The sequence below is a fragment of the Lindgomyces ingoldianus genome (genome assembly GCF_010093535.1).
Source record: "Lindgomyces ingoldianus strain ATCC 200398 unplaced genomic scaffold BDR25scaffold_3, whole genome shotgun sequence".
NCBI lineage: Eukaryota > Fungi > Ascomycota > Dothideomycetes > Pleosporales > Lindgomycetaceae > Lindgomyces > Lindgomyces ingoldianus.
Window position 1 is genome coordinate 2,154,378 of NW_022985164.1, and position 16,980 is coordinate 2,171,357.

Genomic DNA, 16,980 nt, shown 5'->3' on the forward strand with positions numbered 1-16,980 from the left:
TTACCTACCTTATATGCTGTGCACACTGTACACCACTCTTACTCTTGCTACTTAAGTGCTTATACCATAAGCAGCTAGCTGTCGGAGCCCATTCAACACCTAACGCAGGATCTTCCTCTCGTTCATCATCCACTTCTAACACGCTCGTTCGGCTCTCTTGCATCAGGCAGACTTCGCCATATCCAAGCTAAATTCGCCTCCTCATCCGCTCGCCTGGTTTCTTGTTACACGTCCAAGGCACGGCACCGCGTTATCTTTGCCTCCAAGCTTCCTAAACGGCGCGATCTGCAGGAACCAGTCAGCGGATACGAGGGTTACCATGGCGTCCCCTCTCTGTTTAATTTATATGACCTTCCTCACAAGGCCTCATGTGCCGGGTACCCCGCGAGTCTCGACGTAGTTAATTTCGTTGTGTACCTGCTGTGTGAGGAGAGATAAAAGGCGTCGACGACCCCGGCGGGGGGGAAGGGCGAGCGCGTTGTGTCCTTGAACCTTCTACGCCCTCCAATTGATCTCTCCATCAATTCACTATGCGAGGTATTACTACCACCCTGCTGTCTGCAGCCATTGCAGCCCAGGCCGTCTTTGCAAGCCCGATTCGCTCTCGTTCACCATATGTCGTGAAGGAGACGCACAACCCACCCCGCGAATGGACGCGATTGGAACGCGCAAAGGGCGATCATGTTGTTCAATTGCAGATTGGACTGAAACAAGGCAATTGGGATGAACTGGAGAGGCAGCTCTACGAAGGTGAGACGATGCTATTTCTCGTATCTTTGGTTATCTTTAGCTCGGCAGAATTGCAATCCTTGCGGATTCATTCCAACATTGCCGGTCTTCGGTAACGCAGGTTGCAATATGGGTCAATTCGCTACGCAACACATCCCAACCATTACGACATTGTGATGGGGAGAGTGCATTTGCTGATGTGAACAAGTCTCGGATCCTGACCATGAGCGATACGGCAAGCATCTCACCGCCGAGGAAGTAAATGAGCTCGTGCAACCATCGAATGAGACCATCGACCTTGTACGCGAGTGGCTACATGAAAATGGTATTAGCGAGATGGGCTATAGCTCCGCCAAAGACTGGATCATTGTGCATCTTCCCGTCGAGTTCGTGGAGCGTCTTTTGGACACCGAATACCACAACTACAAGCACGAAGATGGGCACATTGTAGCACGTACTACTCATTGGTCGCTTCCCCGCCACCTTCACTCTCACATTGATGCAATTCAGCCCACGACTTCATTCTTCCGCGCTGCACCCAACAAGGCCGACTTCATTCAAGTGCCTCCCCAAGTCCCGGCGAGTTACAAGAAGCCAAGCAACGAATCTATATCCAGCGTCTGCAATGTCACTTCGGTGACTCCTGAATGCTTTGCAACACTGTATTCGACCAAGTGGTACAAACCCAAGGCCGCTGGAAAGAACAAGGTCGGATTCACCAACTACCTCGGTGAGATCCCAATCCGGCCAGACACGGAGCTCTTCCTGAAGAAATATCGCCCTGAGGCTGTGTCGTCCGCGAAATCGTTCAAGCAATACTCTATTGACAACGGACCCGTGCAAGATGGTCTTCTGACGGCGAACCAATCCGCGTCAGACATCAGCCACGAAGCCAACCTCGATGTCCAAGCGATTTCGGGCATCAGCTGGCCTACGCCCATTGATAGCTACTCCACCGGCGGCGAACCTCCATTCATCCCCGACCTGAGCACGCCTACAAATACTAACGAGCCGTATTTGGCGTGGGTCAACTGGCTTCTAGAGCAAAAGAACATCCCGCAAGTGATCAGTACATCGTACGGCGAGCCAGAGCAATCCGTCCCGAAATCCTACGCCGATCGCGTATGCAAACAATTTGCACAAGTCGGCGCGCGGGGTACTTCCCTCCTATTCTCCAGCGGCGACCGTGGTGTCGGGGGAACTAACAAGTGCTTCACCAATGACGGCAAGAACACGTACCAATTTCTGGCCGACTTCCCGGCTGCATGTCCGTTTGTCACCACTGTTGGTGCAACTATGAACTTCGAGCCTGAGGAGGCTGTCTACAGACCCGCTAGGAACGATTCTGCAGGCGTGTTTCATGACTTGTATGCCAGTGGCAGCGGATTCAGCACGTATTGGGAGAGGCCGAAATACCAGGACAAGGTCGTCCCCGCGTACATCAAGAGCCTGAACGGCCAGTATGATGGTTTGTACAATAAAGGTACGCGCCCATTCCCACCTCCCCTCCTCACAACCGACTCAACTAAGTAATTAATTCACTCTCTCTAGCTGGCCGTGGTTACCCCGACGTCTCCGCCCAAGGCCTCTGGTTCGCCTATTTCTGGAACGGCACCGAGGGCGTCATCTCCGGTACCTCTGCCTCAGCACCCTTAACATCCGGCATCATGGCGCTCGTCAACGACGCGTTAATCGCGTCCGGGAAATCCCCGCTCGGATTCATGAATCCCTGGCTGTACTCAAAGGGATACAAAGGTTTTACGGATATCACAAAGGGATCTAGTCATGGGTGTAATACTGATGGGTTCCCGACCAAGGAAGGCTGGGATCCGATCACTGGGTTTGGGACTCCGGTATGTATTTTCGTCTTGATGGTAGTGAGAATGTTGCTAATGAACGGTTTCTAGAATTTCCCGGAGTTGGTGAAACTTGCGGGCGCGGATTGCGATTGGTAATGGATGTAAGCTTTGCTGTACTGCCTTTCCGCTCCAAAAGGGCGTGACGTGAGGGTTGCGATGTTCAACCAACCCATTCTTGCTGTAGTAATTGAAAGTATTAAGGCTACCTACCTTCAAGCTGCAACTGTGATGAGCTCCTCCCAGTGCCTGTTGCTGTAAACATCCACAGATCGGACTGAGAGCAGAAGCAGCATCCCCCATGGGTCATAACATCAGTATGTTTCTTCGAATTGTATTCATATATACTTGGTACCAAACCATGGGAAGTATCCACAACGACAAAACATTACCGCGGATACCTTGAGCAATGTGTAGCATTGACCTTTTCTCTGATGTAGTAGTATTGACTTCTTACCAGCTCGTCTGTTCTCCAGATTCGGCTTGGCTGACACCATGTTGACTTGAGAGGGTGTGCGGACGTATTAAAGAGCCAATTCGGCGCCATTCGAAGTGGCGACATCAGGATTAGGATAATACCAAGCCGCCACAGCGACAATAACGTAGATAATCTAAATCAGAGTCAGACAGGTGGGTTTCCACAAGCACCATGAATCAAATCTATACCCATGGAGTGCAGAAACAAAACATACCATCAACAAAGCACCCTCAAGATAATTTGACTCCCCATCCCGCAGAAAGTTGCCCACTACAACAATCGAGAGGACCAACAGCACAATCATGAATATCTCGAAATTGAGATCCATGTCCTTGCCCATTATCCAGCCGACAATGACGACCAAAGGGGCGTTGAAAAGGGCAGTTTGGATCGAGGGGCCGATGCAGTGGAATAGTGCGAAATTCTATTTATGGCTGTCCGTTAGCCATTTCTTTCCCTTCCTTTTTTTTTTTTTTTTTTTTTTTTTGGAAGAAGACTCAAGGGAAAGGGAAAGACGAAGGCGAAGAGAAGACGTACCATCTGCCCATCCCACGCCTCATCCACAGCCGTCAGATGCTCCGCCGCCTTCTCCACCAATGGCAACAATATCAGCCCCAGAAATTGATCCGGCACGCCCGCCTCAACCACATCCTCGATCCTCTCCACCAGGAAAACAGCAAGTAGAGTGACAAGTGTCAGCGCAATCACTAGCGCAACAAGGCATTCTGTGAATGTGAATTTGGGCTTGTTGAGATCGTTTTCGCGGTCCAGATCGTGGTGTTCGTCTCGCTCGAGGACTTCGTCAAATATTGAGTGTTGACTGCGGGCGTTGAAGAATATGTATCTGTGACGTAAGCGTAGGTCGTTAGTTCAAATTGGGGATATACTGGGCGAGGAATTCGTTGTCTTACATCCCGAAAGCGAGGATCAGCAGGATTGAACAGACCTGGCTGATTTTGAGGACATTGCGCTGCAGTATCTCCTCGGTGAACTTTGCATGTCCATGGGGGCCTTCAACCGCGGAGCTCTTAAGTGCGGAATAGTACGCGCTTGGAATGAGTAGTCCAAACCCGGCGATGCAAAGCAGCCCATTCCCGACTTCACTGATTGCAGCGTGGAATCTTTGCGTCGATTGCCTTAGCCCACCTACGAAAAAGCAAGCTCCCAGACAAAGAAGCAAGTTGGTTAGAATGGATCCTAAGATGGCGGCCTGAATGACGGGAATCAGATTGCCGTGTTCGGAGCTGCCGTGTGGGGCCTTGTGCTTGGAGATTAGGATGAGGAAGAGGATGATCTCGACGATGGATCCAAACGCCGTCTCAATGAGGATCCCAGACACCTTGGGCATCTTTCTCGCGAATTCCTGGCCGGCGAAACCCAGCAGATTGGCGACTGGGACCATGGCGATGTACGAGAAGGCGAATATCGTCAATGGAGCCCCTGGGAGGGCATAGTGTAGGATAATGGCAACGGGCACGAAGACCCACAGAAGATTGACCCATTTTCCAGCAGTACTGGAGCTGCGCCAGGAGACATCGAGGAAAAGCGCAGGACTGAAGCCGCTACGACCGCTCTCGCCTTCTTGGGGGACTTCAACACCAATGACACGATGGAGAAGGGGCTGGGTCTCCGAATGGTTGTTGGAGTAGCTCATCTTGCCCTTCAATTGTCGCGATTGAACAGCTTGGAGGAGGATCCTGATGGTTTGAAAGCTGCGGAAGCGTGAGGTCGAGACGGCACGAAAAGCGGGGGGCTGGTGTCTGGGCAGCAGCCATCGGTCCTTTCCAGGATTTCCAGACCGCAATTACTTTTCTCTTGGGCATCCAACAATCGGGTGCTGTCAGAGATCCTACTCTGAAAAATCAAAGTGGCTGTCAATGGTCACATCGCGAAGTCAACGCGTTGTCACGACGCTGTCATCGTCCAAACGTGCTCGAATAGCATGACCTTGTTCGGCATTTCGGGACGAAGATACCCCCCCTGCTCCAGTGTACTCCCCTGCACCACACCATCTGGCCCGACTCCTACTTAACTCTTTCCAAGGTTTCCTCGTGCCTGTTCATCAACTCCCCCCAAGGAAAGCCGGAGAGCCCAAACCAAACTCAACTCATTAATCCGGGCTTAATTAATTAACCCATCAATTATATCCAGGCTGGTCCCGGAATCTGACTTGTAGACTTGGAGAACTATGAATCTTCCGGTCACTAAATTTCGACGATGGATGTTTTAAAGAGCCTGGAGGTGACGCTCTGGCAAGCACTGGTGTTTCTTGCCGAGCTCTTTCGCTTCAGTGAACAAAGATGCTCTTCCTTGAATTTCTGCTTGGCTGTCTGGCCCTGTTCAACTTCACCCTCGCAGCGGACAATGGCCTTACGAAGGTCGTGTCGTGGGACAGCCACAGCTTGCTCATCAATGGAGAAAGGGTCATTATCATGAGCGGAGAATTCCATTACCAGCGGCTTCCAGTGCCTGAGCTCTGGCTTGACGTGTTCCAGAAATTCAAGGCCAATGGCATGAACGCCGTCAGGTTGGCTCCCCAAACTATCCCTTCCGAATTCGTAGATAATTTATTTGTTTAGCATCTACTTTTTCTGGTCCTACCACTCCGCCTTCCGCGGAACCTACGACTTCACGACCCCAGGAAAAGATATCCAGCTCATGCTGGACATGGCCAAACAAGCAGGCCTCTACGTTATCGCACGACCAGGCCCATACTGCAACGCCGAAACCAGCGCTGGTGGTCTTGCATTATGGACTAGCAATGGAAGCGGAGGGAAGCTTCGCACATCAGACGAAACATACCGGCAAGCCTGGTCAGAGTGGATTTCAGAAGTTAGCGTGATTCTCGAGAAGAATCAAATCACTAAGGGCGGCCCTGTTATCATGGTGCAGGTGGAGAACGAGCTGCAAGAGACCAAATATGTTGCTACCGACACGTTGGTAGTGTATATGGAACAATTGAAGACCGCGTTCAGGGCTGCAGGCATCATTGTCCCATTATCCTCCAACGAAAAGGGCATGCGATCAAAGAGCTGGTCAACCGACTACAACAATGTTGGAGGGACAGTCGATGTATATGGTCTCGACAGCTATCCAGGAGGTCTGAGCTGCACAAACCCAGACTCTGGCTTTAATCTCCCGCGGACTTACTATCAATGGTTCCAAGAAGTTTCATTCACGCAACCCGAATCCATTCCAGAATTCGAAGGCGGTTGGTTCCAGCCCTGGGGAGGGTATTTTTACGACCAATGCCAAGCAGAGAAAAGTCCGGAGTTTGCTGATGTGTACTACAAAGGCGTTATTGGGCAACGCATTACACTTTTGAATCTATACATGGCGTTTGGCGGAACGAATTGGGGGCACAGTGCTGCACCAGTCGTAGGCAGTCCTTTACATAATATTTCTAAAGCTAAAGAAATTGATGAGACAAATAGGTATACACATCCTACGACTATGACGCTCCCCTCCGCGAAACTCGCGAAGTTTCCGACAAATTTAAACATTTCAAACTCATATCGCTCTGGACCCGCGTCAGCACCGGCCTTCAGAAAACCGTCATGGAGAGCAATGGAACGGGAAACGTCGTCAACACTTCCGCGATCTGGACTTGGGTGTTGAGAAATCCCGATACAAAAGCTGGATTCTACCTTGCAGAGAACAACAGCACTAAATCCCGAGCAGTGACGAATTTTGCAATGACTGTTAATACATCGCTGGGTAAAATCACAGTTTCGACGATGCAATTGAATGGCCGTCAGAGCCGGTGGGTGGTAACGGATTACTCAATCGGAAACATAACGCTGCTCTATTCCTCAGCTGAGATACTCACATACGGCATATTCAGCCACCCAGTCGTAGTCTTCTACCTCAAAGAGGGCCAGGTTGGAGAATTCGCCTTCCATTCCTCAGACCAGAACATCACTTTCCAGACGTACGGGCCAAACTCTAACGTCCAGGCTGCACCCAGCAGCAGCTCAGCCAAGTACACCCGATTCACTTACACGCAACCCAAAGGCTCAACAATTATCCGCTTCTCCAACGGTGTCCTCGCGTATCTCCTCGATATCCCCACCGCCTACACATTCTTCGCTCCCTCCACTTCCTCAAATCCAAACGTGCAGCCCGGGCAACAAATCTTCGTTCTAGGGCCTTACCTAGTCCGCACCGCCAGCATCTCCGGAACCACTGTTCACATCATCGGCGACAACGCAAACGCAACAAGCATAGAGGTATTCAGCGGCAATCTATCCATCGAAACAATATCTTGGAACAACAAAATCCTCTCCACAAAACGCACGCCCTATGGCGCGCTCACGGCCTCCATCCCAGGGACCTCTGATCGCAAGATAAATCTCCCATCTCTAACAGCCTTCAAATCTGCAGACTCGCTCCCCGAAATCTCCCCCGCATATAACGACAACACCTGGACCATCGCCAACAAAACCACAACTCTCAGCCCCGTAAAACCACTCACTCTCCCCGTCCTCTTCAGCAGCGACTATGCCTTCTACACCGGCGCCAAACTCTACCGAGCCTATTTCTCTAATCCCTCCGCCTCATCCCTAAACATAACAGTCCAAGGCGGGTTAGCCGCTGGCTGGAATGCCTGGCTAAACGGGAAGCTAATCGGGGCCCACCCAGGGAATGCTTCACTCACTTCCACCACGGCCGTACTCTCATTCCATGACGTGTCATTGAAAGGATCCGGAAACGTGTTGACAGTAGTAACCGACTACACTGGCCACGACCAAACCTCGACCGGCCCTGCAGGCGGTGAGAACCCACGCGGAATCCTTGGAGCTACACTTCTGTCTTCCACCAGCACGGCGCTCCAGTTTGATAAATGGAAGATTCAGGGTAACGCTGGTGGCGAGAAGAATATCGATCCCACGCGCGGGCCTATGAACGAAGGGGGTTTGTACGGCGAGAGATTGGGATGGCATTTACCTGGTTTTGATAACAGTGCCTGGGAAGAAGGGAGTCCATTAGAAGGACTCAAGGGGTCGGGGATAAAGTGGTATACGACGACGTTTGAGCTGGATATTGATGAAGATTTGGATGTTCCGGTCGGAGTAGAGTTGGGCGCGCCAAAGGGCACGGTAGCCAGGGTTTTGCTGTTTGTGAATGGGTATGTGAATCTCATTCCTCTTATGTACTTTCTCCGCTTCGGGGATTTCCGTCCAAGCCAGTGTCTTGCATATTATTCATCGAAAACTGTAACGCTGACGAAGCCAAAGCTACCAGTACGGTAAGTTCGTTCCGCATATTGGACCGCAGACGCGCTTCCCAATCCCTCCCGGCATCCTCAACACGCGCGGGAAAAATACGCTGTCGTTAGCGTTGTGGGCGCAAACGGATTCTGGTGTGAGACTGAGTACTCTGAGGTTGTTTGAGTATGCGAGGTATGAGAGCGGATTTGGGTTTGGCAAGATTGATGGGAAAAGACTCCAGCCCGGGTGGGTGGATAGAAGCCAGTATGCTTGAGATAGTAGAGAAGAAAAGAGATTTGAGCAGACTGATCCAGGGTACTGAAAAGTTGCGACGTGATCTTCTTAGTTGCTAAAATTGAATGAGATTGCTGGTAGGATGGCCGCTTGTGTCCAAATTCATTCCGGCACCCAGGTAGCGGGTGTTCCTGTATATGCATATTAATAATTAGCAATCTCGATCATGGAGCAGGGACAATGATAAGAACCGGGCGACAACCGTCCGAATTTGGGGTACAGGGCCTAGAAATGGGTGCGGTTGATCTGTATGATGTCCATTGAGGAAGTTTGGCTTGTTCACTCACCGTTCTCATAACTTTCTAGCATCTGCGTATACACTCTGAAAAGAAACGCGAAGTTGTTTCTCCTCTAAAGATGCTTGGATGGTGTTAGCAACCATCCTGCAGTGAAGGAAATCTTGCAGCCATAGGGGAAGTGTTCCATGATTTGCTTCGAGCAGTAAGTGGAGAATGAACGTGAGATATTAGAAGACTGCCTAGCGTGGGTTATATTGCTCACATGCATCAATGAGGAGAAATTGAGGAGAATGAAACGAGTGAAAAGAACAAAAGTTTGGGTATATTCTCTATTATCTTGGGGTATTGGTATGCATCTAGATAGCTGGATTTCCTGGGTATCATGATATTGGTTCTTCAGATTAGTATTACAACGGAAGAATGTCGAGGATGTCGCTTAGGTAATTATCGTGAATTGTGGTGAAGGAGGCCGTTGTCGCATTAGGAGGGCCGAAATCAAGGACGAAGCCGTTGCTACGTGGAGCGCCATTTGCTGCGTAGGACTATTGCTGCAAAAAAAAAAAGCCTCCGAAATGAACGACTTTTGGCATCCGATGACATGGAGAGGGGAGAAGGCGTTTAGGTTTAAGCAAGGTACCCCTACGAGATCCGATCGAACGATGGCATTACAGTATCCCTCTAAAGAAAATTCTCCAAATTCCATCGCCCCTATGTTGAAAGGGGAAAAAGCAAGGAATAGGCCGAGATGTTGAGTTGTATGAGGTTGACGCGGCCTAGTTGAACAGACCTTCTCCACACCCACATACCCAAATGGAGGGAATAGAAGCGGTTTTTCTTGAGAAGGCGGAAAATTCTACATTTAAATCGGCTCATCTCGAGGCTCAATCAATACCTCGTTTACTGCAACATGCTCAGGCTGCTTCAACGCGTACACAATCGACTTGGCCACATCTTCTGGGTCCAAGATCTTGGCTCCTGATGGCTCGCCATATTTCTTGATTGCCTCTGTATCCGTCGACATTCCAAGGAGATCGGTGGCTGTATTGCCAGGCTGTACGCTCGTGACACGAAGACCCTTTCCAGCCGTCTCGAGGCGTAAGCTTTGTAACGTAGCCTCGACAAAGAATTTGCTTGCCGAGTAGACACCCAAGCCAGGGAAGACTTTGCGACCTGCATCCGAAGATATGGCGACAATGTGCCCCTTGCCACGGGAAAGCATCGGGGGGACGGTCGATGAAAGAATGTTGAGCAGGCCTTTGCAGTTGACATCAACGGTACGATCCCATTCCTCCGTCTGCACATTCTCCATCAGAGTCCAGTACATTACTCCTGCGCATGAAACAACAATATCGACTGGGCCAAGCTCATCATTTGCGGTTTTGAAGAGCGTTTCTACTTGCTTCCGATCGGTCACATCGGTCTGGTGGACGATGACCTTGCCTTCACGGACCACGAGCCTACGCTTGACGGCTTCTAGGGCGTCGGTGCGCCGAGCAGCAAGAGCGATGTGGCACCCTGCTCTCGCCAGTGCAGCGGCAACGGCGGCGCCTATACCGGAGCTTGCTCCAGTCACCACAGCCACACGTCCACTCAATGGTCCTCGGCGTGGGAGCTGAGCAGATCCACCAAGAGCATTCAGCCGTGAAGGCGGCCGAGGCAGCCAACCTCGAGCAAACCAGTGCCGTGTATACGTCTCGAGCAACGTGATATCTACCTTAGGCCTCTCAACGACGTCTCGGAAAGGCCTAGTCTTTGCGTTGTTGAGGACAACGATACCCCGCAAAAAGTCGACGCTCGGCATGCCGCTGCGAAGGATATCGACTGTAAACGAACCATCACCACCTTTCACGGAACTTCTTTTCTCAGTCCAAAGAGCGACCCACTCATCCCAGCCCAGAGGTTTCGTCGGATATCCGAGCTTATTGAGGTCGTCAAAGACGACCCTGGTATCGACAGGGGTAGGATCACCAAGGTGAAAGACGACTTGGTCTGCATGATTCTGGTTGCTAAGATGGAGAATGGCTTTGCTGACAAAGTCCACTGGAGTCATCTCAGCTCGCCATCCTTCTACGTTCGGAGCAAAGCCAAGGTGGATAGACTCGACAATTAAGGCATTAAAAAGATCCCATGCGTTCACTGCACCAGATGCACTATGCCCTGATATGGTTCCGGCTCGGTGTATGCGGACCGGCAGACCTCTACGACCCGCTTCAAGAATAAGCTGTTCCGCGACCCATTTGGTCTGGCCATACCCATCAAGCAGCTTCTCTGGCACGTCGTCCACGCCGAGCATAGCATCTTCCGGCCAGCCCTCCTGGGATGGTGGCAGCACGCCATTTGTGGACACATGTTGGACTGTGCAACTCCCAAGGCACGCCAGGCGGAGAATCTCTTTTGTACCGCCAATATTGGGTCTTCTCAATGCGGCATATGGGTAGACTAGATTTACAGTCGCGGCTGCGTGGACAATGACCTGTACACGCCCGGCTAGCTCTTCAAAGGCTTCTGGAGAAAGACCGAATCGTTTTCGAGACAAATTTCCTGGGAGAATCTCAACTCGCTCCATGATGGAGTCGCTCCATAACCCAAAATCAAGCAGATTCCTACGTACTCTTGCGATGCCACCGGGCCTATCATCTTGGGCTGGATCGTTGAAACGCACGAGGCATATAATCCTCGCCGAGGTGTTTTCCAACAAGTCATTGAGCAAAAAGGCTCCCAAGAAACCTGTGACACCTGTCAAGAGGACCGCCTTTGCTTCCTTGAGTGAGCATATTTTAGCATTGGAAGGTTGAATATCCTGGTCCAGAATCGAGTCGGCGCGCAAGACGGCAGGCAAATCTGCTTGAATCGCGGCGGTATGTCCGTCCCTAACGTTTCGAACTGTTTCCAGGTGTCCATTTAAAGTTGCAGGATCGGCAAGACGAGCCACTGGGACTCTAAATCCGAACGCACTCGATATTCGCGAAGCAAGGTCGGCAAGAGACAGACTATGTCCACCCAAGTCGAAGAAATTGTGTTCGGGAGTTATTGCGCTTGTAGAGATATTGAGCGTTGCAGCCCAAATCTCGGTCAGGGCTTCGGTAGTGATGGGGTCCTCGGTCTTTGACTCATTTATATTATTGGGTGACTTGGATCTCGGAGGTGGTGGGAGACGCTTCAGATCGGCCTTTCCGGAAACGTCATGCGTTGGTAACTCGTCCAATTCAACCCACAAGCTTGGGATCATATATGCTGCCAGATAGGGCGAGAGTGTTCGACGCGCTGCCGGGCTATGGCCTGAGTCATCAATGTCAACAATCGGGCGGTTAGCAGTGTGCTCCTTGTCACGGACAATGTATGCCACCAATTGTCGTTCCAGGCCATCACCGTAGGCGACAACAGCGCAGTGCCTGACAGCCAGATGGCCAACAATGGCATTTTCGACTTTACCAGGAACTACCGAGTACCCTCGAAGCTTAATCATGGCTCCTGTCCTTCCAGTGATTTCCAATAGTCCCGATGGTAGCATCCGGGCTCGGTCCCCGGTCCTATACATGCGTGATCCCGGTCTCGAGTCAAACGGGTTCGGGATGAATGCTTTTGCAGTAGTCTCTGGAAGGTTGAGGTAACCCCGCGCGAGGAGAGAGCCACCGACGAACAATTCTCCGCTAACTCCAACTTCGACTCTTTGCCCACTCTCGTCAAGGATATGAATGTGTCGAGGATCCATTGGCGGGCCCACTGGACAATAGATTGCATCCTCTTCAATCATGGCAAGCATCTCCCCAATGTCACCACATGCAATCTCATGGGTTTCACATGCACTGTAGCAGTTGAGCAAGCGTGTCTTTGGCAATGCCTTGAGAGCTCGACGAGCCAGATCGGTGGTGACGACTTCGCCATTTAACCAGCAGGTCTGCAACTTTGGGAGACGTGCTCCGAGGCATTGGTGGCGTGATAAAACGGCGGCCAAAAGGGTCGGCGTCATGAGGGTCTCCGTGATGTCTTTGGAGGAGAGAAGATCCACGAGTAGCACCGGGTCGTAACTTACATCATCTGGGACGGCAACAACAGTCGCTCCTCGGAGGAGTGGGCGTAAGATTTCCCAAATAAAGAAAACATTGCAGGCTACGCGGTCGCCTGGCTGGAGATCCGACACGCCGAATCTTAATTCATACGAGCGTACGGGGGCTCTGTGGGGGTTGGCGATACCTTTGGGTTTCCCCGTCTGGCACTATTAGCAGCAAGTGGCAACGGCAATGTCTGGGAAGGTTACTTACGGTGCCTGATGAATAAGATACCTGGGATTCTATTAGCGGCGAGAGGAACAACGAAACAGTCGACCCTCACTTACGAAAGCAAGGCGGTCCAAGTCGCCTTCGGAGGGCAACGGGGTGGGCTCTTTCACATCTCCATTGACTCCATCTGTTTCCGAAGCTTCTTGATCGAGAGTAACGAGGGGAATACCTGATTGGATCTTGCCCAGTTCCGCCCTGTATGTGACAACCACTGCTGGGTTTGCATCGGCAATGACATCGGCCAAAAGATCTGGAGGATAAGCTAGCTCCAAGACTAGAAATGCTCCCCCTGCGCGAAGCGCAGCAAGACAGGAAATCACGTAATCTGCACTACGCGGCAGAAGCACACCAACGAGCGCGTCTCGACCGACTCCATGACCACGGAGGCAGCGAGCAAGGGCAGCGACCTTGTCATGAAGCTCGGCATAGGTATACGTCGTTGTCTCGTCTTCTAGAGCAATAGTATCGGGGGTAGCTTGTACCTGTCGCGTGAAGAGCGCGGAAAGGTCCCTGGTGACATCAATGGTGGGCATTATTTTCGTAGCCATGTAAGGGCAAGGAAGGCGGTCTCGTGAGAAGTTGCTTGACTTAGGATAGAAAGAAACGAAATTTATTGCTCCATCGGAGTTGAAAACTCGGCAAGAAAAGCAAAAGGAGGTCCCCGATCTGGAGACAGCCGCCGACGTCGAGAATTAGCTTTGTGGGGGTTGCACGACCACTAAGAACGCATTGAATCTAACGAGTTCGCCTGTCGTGGTCCTTGGCCTTCTGACGTATTCGCCACTCCCAATGCTTTCCTAGCGTGCTGAGAGAGGCAAAGGCGAATGCAAAACGAGAAGTGACAGCCTATCCCGCGTCTAGGCTCTTGGCTCAACGTCAAACCTTCATTATTCACATGCTCGAACAACGTGGATGAGGACGAGATAGAACAATGGAAGACTTTATAACGCCATGTTTAGTGCCCAAAATGCCAACCAGGACGCAGCCTGTCCTTTATTCGCCGCTTTCGATGGATGGACGGGAATATGTCGTGATCTTCCACCACTTGCTTGGCATCATCTAACATCTTCGGCCGAGGATTTACGGCCTCATGACACTGATCAGCGCCGTAGTTGCAATAAGAGCTCGAATGCTGTAACTGATCCACTGGGGGTTCTGTGCAGAGAACCAGATGGCCATCTTGCAGAGCAGAGGGCATGTACATACAAGGCATTGGACTGTCCTTGATTTAGCAACTTCAGCATGATCGCAGATATCCTGTCTGGTCGCAGAAGTCTGCGACCATCTCGAATGGATATTCCGCAAAGACGTCAATTGAGGCGAAATTGGGGAGTTGGAATCAACTTGCTCAGATCGTTTGTCATGTCATAGGTGTAAGCAGTTGCCCGACATTGCATTTGCGCGTCCCAAATGGGTGAGGGTAGTATAAGAGAAGTAAAGAGGGGAGAGAGTAGCATGAAAGTTAAGAAAGTATTGACTGCCCTTTATTTGAAGATCTCATTTCCAAATCGATAGACCCATTTTCACAGACATGTTGTGGGGCAAAAGAATTGTGCGTGGTCTGAAGAAAGTGATTACAAACCAGTCATGTCACACCTAGCTTGATGGGTTTTCCGAAATCCGGTTCTTCAGAATAGATTGCGCTGGAGAAGGAAGAGATACTAAGAAAAATCGACAAAGAGAGGTGTACAATGAGAAGGCGTTCTGGCTATGTGACAAAAATACCAACCTCGGATTCGAGCAAAAGCCCTGTCTCCAACTAGGATTCGCTGGGGTCTCATGTACAGTACATACAGCGGAAATCTCCATATTCTCGACACCCATCTTTGATTCTAGCGACTGGGTTGGTTAATCAAAGTGTTCCTTTTAATGTCATGCAGGGTGGTCTAGGCCTTGAACTCGCAACCCTTCCTGCCTTACAATGCTGACTGGTCATGGGGCTGTCTGTTCCATGGTGAGGAGGATGATGAGGTCGAAGAGGAGCGGCGTGTAGACTGGGACAGATGGCAGTAAAGAGGTGCGTTTCGGGTTCTGGCCAACTTCCAACTTCCTCTGCATGCTTCTTAGTCGCTGTCATTGGTTGCTTCTGTTTCGACTCTGATGCTTCGAGAAGGTGGTACAGGTGGTTAGGGTACCGCAGCCTCCGCTCCATGTGAAAGGCGAGTAGACCTGAGTTATCAGCAGTGAGATCCAACGGTGCAAAGGAACACCAGTTTGCTAGATGATCAAACTCAACTAAGCTCACTCGCATTCTTATTACATCGCATAGGCTCACATTCTGCTGGGCATTGTCGCTCCGCGCTGTTTTGACCAATGGAAGCCAATCTCACCCACACTGGGTTCGACTTGCGCGTTCCTTCAGGCCTTACCAAGCCCCATAACGTAGGTCCAGAGTGCTGGAAAGCGGTGAGAAAGTGCGCAGAAATTGAGGATAGAGTTTCGCTTGAAGAGCAAGTCAAGCCACATGGGCTTGGCTTTCTTGGACACCCAGTGTCTCACCCTAACATCAGACGAGTTCTCGAAGCTCGACTCTCTAAGTCGCTGCGTTTGAATCCAAGATCGAACGATCAACCCTAGACTGCGTTATTGGTCCTCAACACCGCCGAGATGTGAATCTCTGTTCTCTATCCCTGAATGGCAAAGCCGTTATCTCAAGGCTCCTTTCTCTATTGCTTCACAAAAAGGTCACATCCACCCAGACACCGAAATTGGGCGAATACGCATCCAACGCGAAGCGGAATGCGTTCGGCATGTAATTCCCTTTGACAGCGGGCGGCTGTCGTCCCGGGCCGAGCCCACACCCGTGACCGGTGAGTGTAACGCCTTGACAATGTGGGAAGCTGCACATGAATCACACGAATCCTCCAGATCCTGTGCCACTCAGCTTTGTCAGACGCTACTCAGCTTCTTCATCTACACCCTCGATCTGAGCGCCCTGCTCCATGCCAGAGCGCAAACTCCTTCACATGGAGTCGGCCGAACTTACCTTGCAACGGAAGTCAGCCAATTGAAGGTGCCTTGCCATGTCCAAGAAATGGAGAATATCTCAGGAGTTGTCTCCACAAGGCTTGCAGTCGGGTTGGAGTCCCAGGACGGGCGTCGATAACGAATTTGGAAGCGAGATGCGGGGCGAGCCCGGTTCAGACGCTAACGCTAAACTGTAAGAGGAATGAGACGTGGGAGATCCTCCACGAGGACGAGATGAGACGCACGTTGTTGTGTGACCGAGAATTCTCCTGTGACCTGCAGAGTCATGCATAACTGCGCTCTTGCTTCCTTATAGGCTAACTTTTTCAACAAACTTTTCTTCCTCTGCCCAATCGGCGATAGGGTTACAGATGGCTGTCGAACACTTGAACTTTTGCACCTCACATGTCTCTCGCCTTTCTGCTTTGGGATAGTGCTACTTCAGGCCGACTCATGCGGGACTTTGCTAAACGAGACATTGTGGAGAGATTGGAACAGGATAAAACATTTCCGTCCTTGTTCGCAGTCCCCTGGTGCTTGATCCCTAGGCTGATAAGATTTTCGCGAGCGCCTTCAAGTTACTTCAGACGCGAAGTCTTGCGGCACAGCTGCGGCACAGCTACGGCACAGCTGCGTGACACCCTCCTCCTGGACCAGTCCTGCAGCCAGAGCAAGCAGCCTGTGAACTTGACTGGATTCTTAGGTGAGAACTGTAATTACCTGGAACATCCATGGAACAGGGCATGGATGGAGTTCACCTCCCACCTGATGCTCTTCTTGCCGACCACACCTTGCGATTTCAGGATCTATGAATATCTCCTTGAGATGTCTGCCTCGCAGGTTCCCAGGCAGGATTGGGTTCATATTTCAAGCCTTATCTAGAGGCTCGTACCTGCCATTTGCCTCACAACTTTCTTACAGTATTGG

The 16,980-nt window shown here is 51.0% G+C and overlaps 4 protein-coding genes across 4 annotated transcripts; 2 read left to right on the top strand and 2 right to left on the bottom strand.

Annotated features, from left to right (window-relative positions):
* Positions 1-484: 484 nt before the first annotated feature.
* On the top strand, positions 485-2,684 carry BDR25DRAFT_339640 (tripeptidyl-peptidase 1 precursor; the record flags this gene model as incomplete). Its single annotated transcript, XM_033693417.1, has 4 exons — positions 485-750; positions 938-2,212; positions 2,281-2,582; positions 2,637-2,684. The coding sequence occupies exons 1-4, from the start codon at positions 531-533 to the stop codon at positions 2,682-2,684; spliced, it is 1,845 nt and encodes a 614-aa protein (XP_033553578.1). The 5' UTR covers positions 485-530.
* A 425-nt stretch (positions 2,685-3,109) lies between these two features.
* On the bottom strand, positions 3,110-4,717 carry BDR25DRAFT_278055 (vacuolar calcium ion transporter-like protein /H(+) exchanger; the record flags this gene model as incomplete). Its single annotated transcript, XM_033687655.1, has 4 exons — positions 3,110-3,196; positions 3,278-3,487; positions 3,601-3,907; positions 3,975-4,717. The coding sequence occupies 4 exons, from the start codon at positions 4,715-4,717 to the stop codon at positions 3,110-3,112; spliced, it is 1,347 nt and encodes a 448-aa protein (XP_033553579.1).
* Positions 4,718-5,363: 646 nt separating this feature from the next.
* On the top strand, positions 5,364-8,547 carry BDR25DRAFT_375819 (uncharacterized protein; the record flags this gene model as incomplete). Its single annotated transcript, XM_033697412.1, has 4 exons — positions 5,364-5,590; positions 5,643-6,441; positions 6,498-8,191; positions 8,301-8,547. 4 exons carry the CDS (start codon positions 5,364-5,366, stop codon positions 8,545-8,547), a joined length of 2,967 nt encoding a protein of 988 aa, XP_033553580.1.
* An 850-nt stretch (positions 8,548-9,397) lies between these two features.
* BDR25DRAFT_252927 (putative NRPS-like enzyme) lies at positions 9,398-14,100 on the bottom strand. Its single transcript, XM_033686206.1, has 3 exons — positions 13,143-14,100; positions 13,069-13,089; positions 9,398-13,016 (listed from the first exon to the last, which is right to left on the bottom strand). The coding sequence occupies exons 1-3, from the start codon at positions 13,632-13,634 to the stop codon at positions 9,666-9,668; spliced, it is 3,864 nt and encodes a 1,287-aa protein (XP_033553581.1). The 5' UTR covers positions 13,635-14,100; the 3' UTR covers positions 9,398-9,665.
* Positions 14,101-16,980: the final 2,880 nt, after the last annotated feature.

Excerpts from the sequence above, each read along its gene's own strand:
- BDR25DRAFT_252927 (XM_033686206.1), bottom strand. The coding sequence starts at position 13,634 with ATGGCTACGAAAATAATGCCCACCATTGATGTCACCAGGGACCTTTCC. Across the intron at positions 13,090-13,142 it reads ACTTGGACCGCCTTGCTTTC|GTATCTTATTCATCAGGCAC; the intron begins GTAAGTGAGGGT and ends ATAGAATCCCAG. Across the intron at positions 13,017-13,068 it reads TATCTTATTCATCAGGCACC|ACGGGGAAACCCAAAGGTAT; the intron begins GTAAGTAACCTT and ends TAATAGTGCCAG.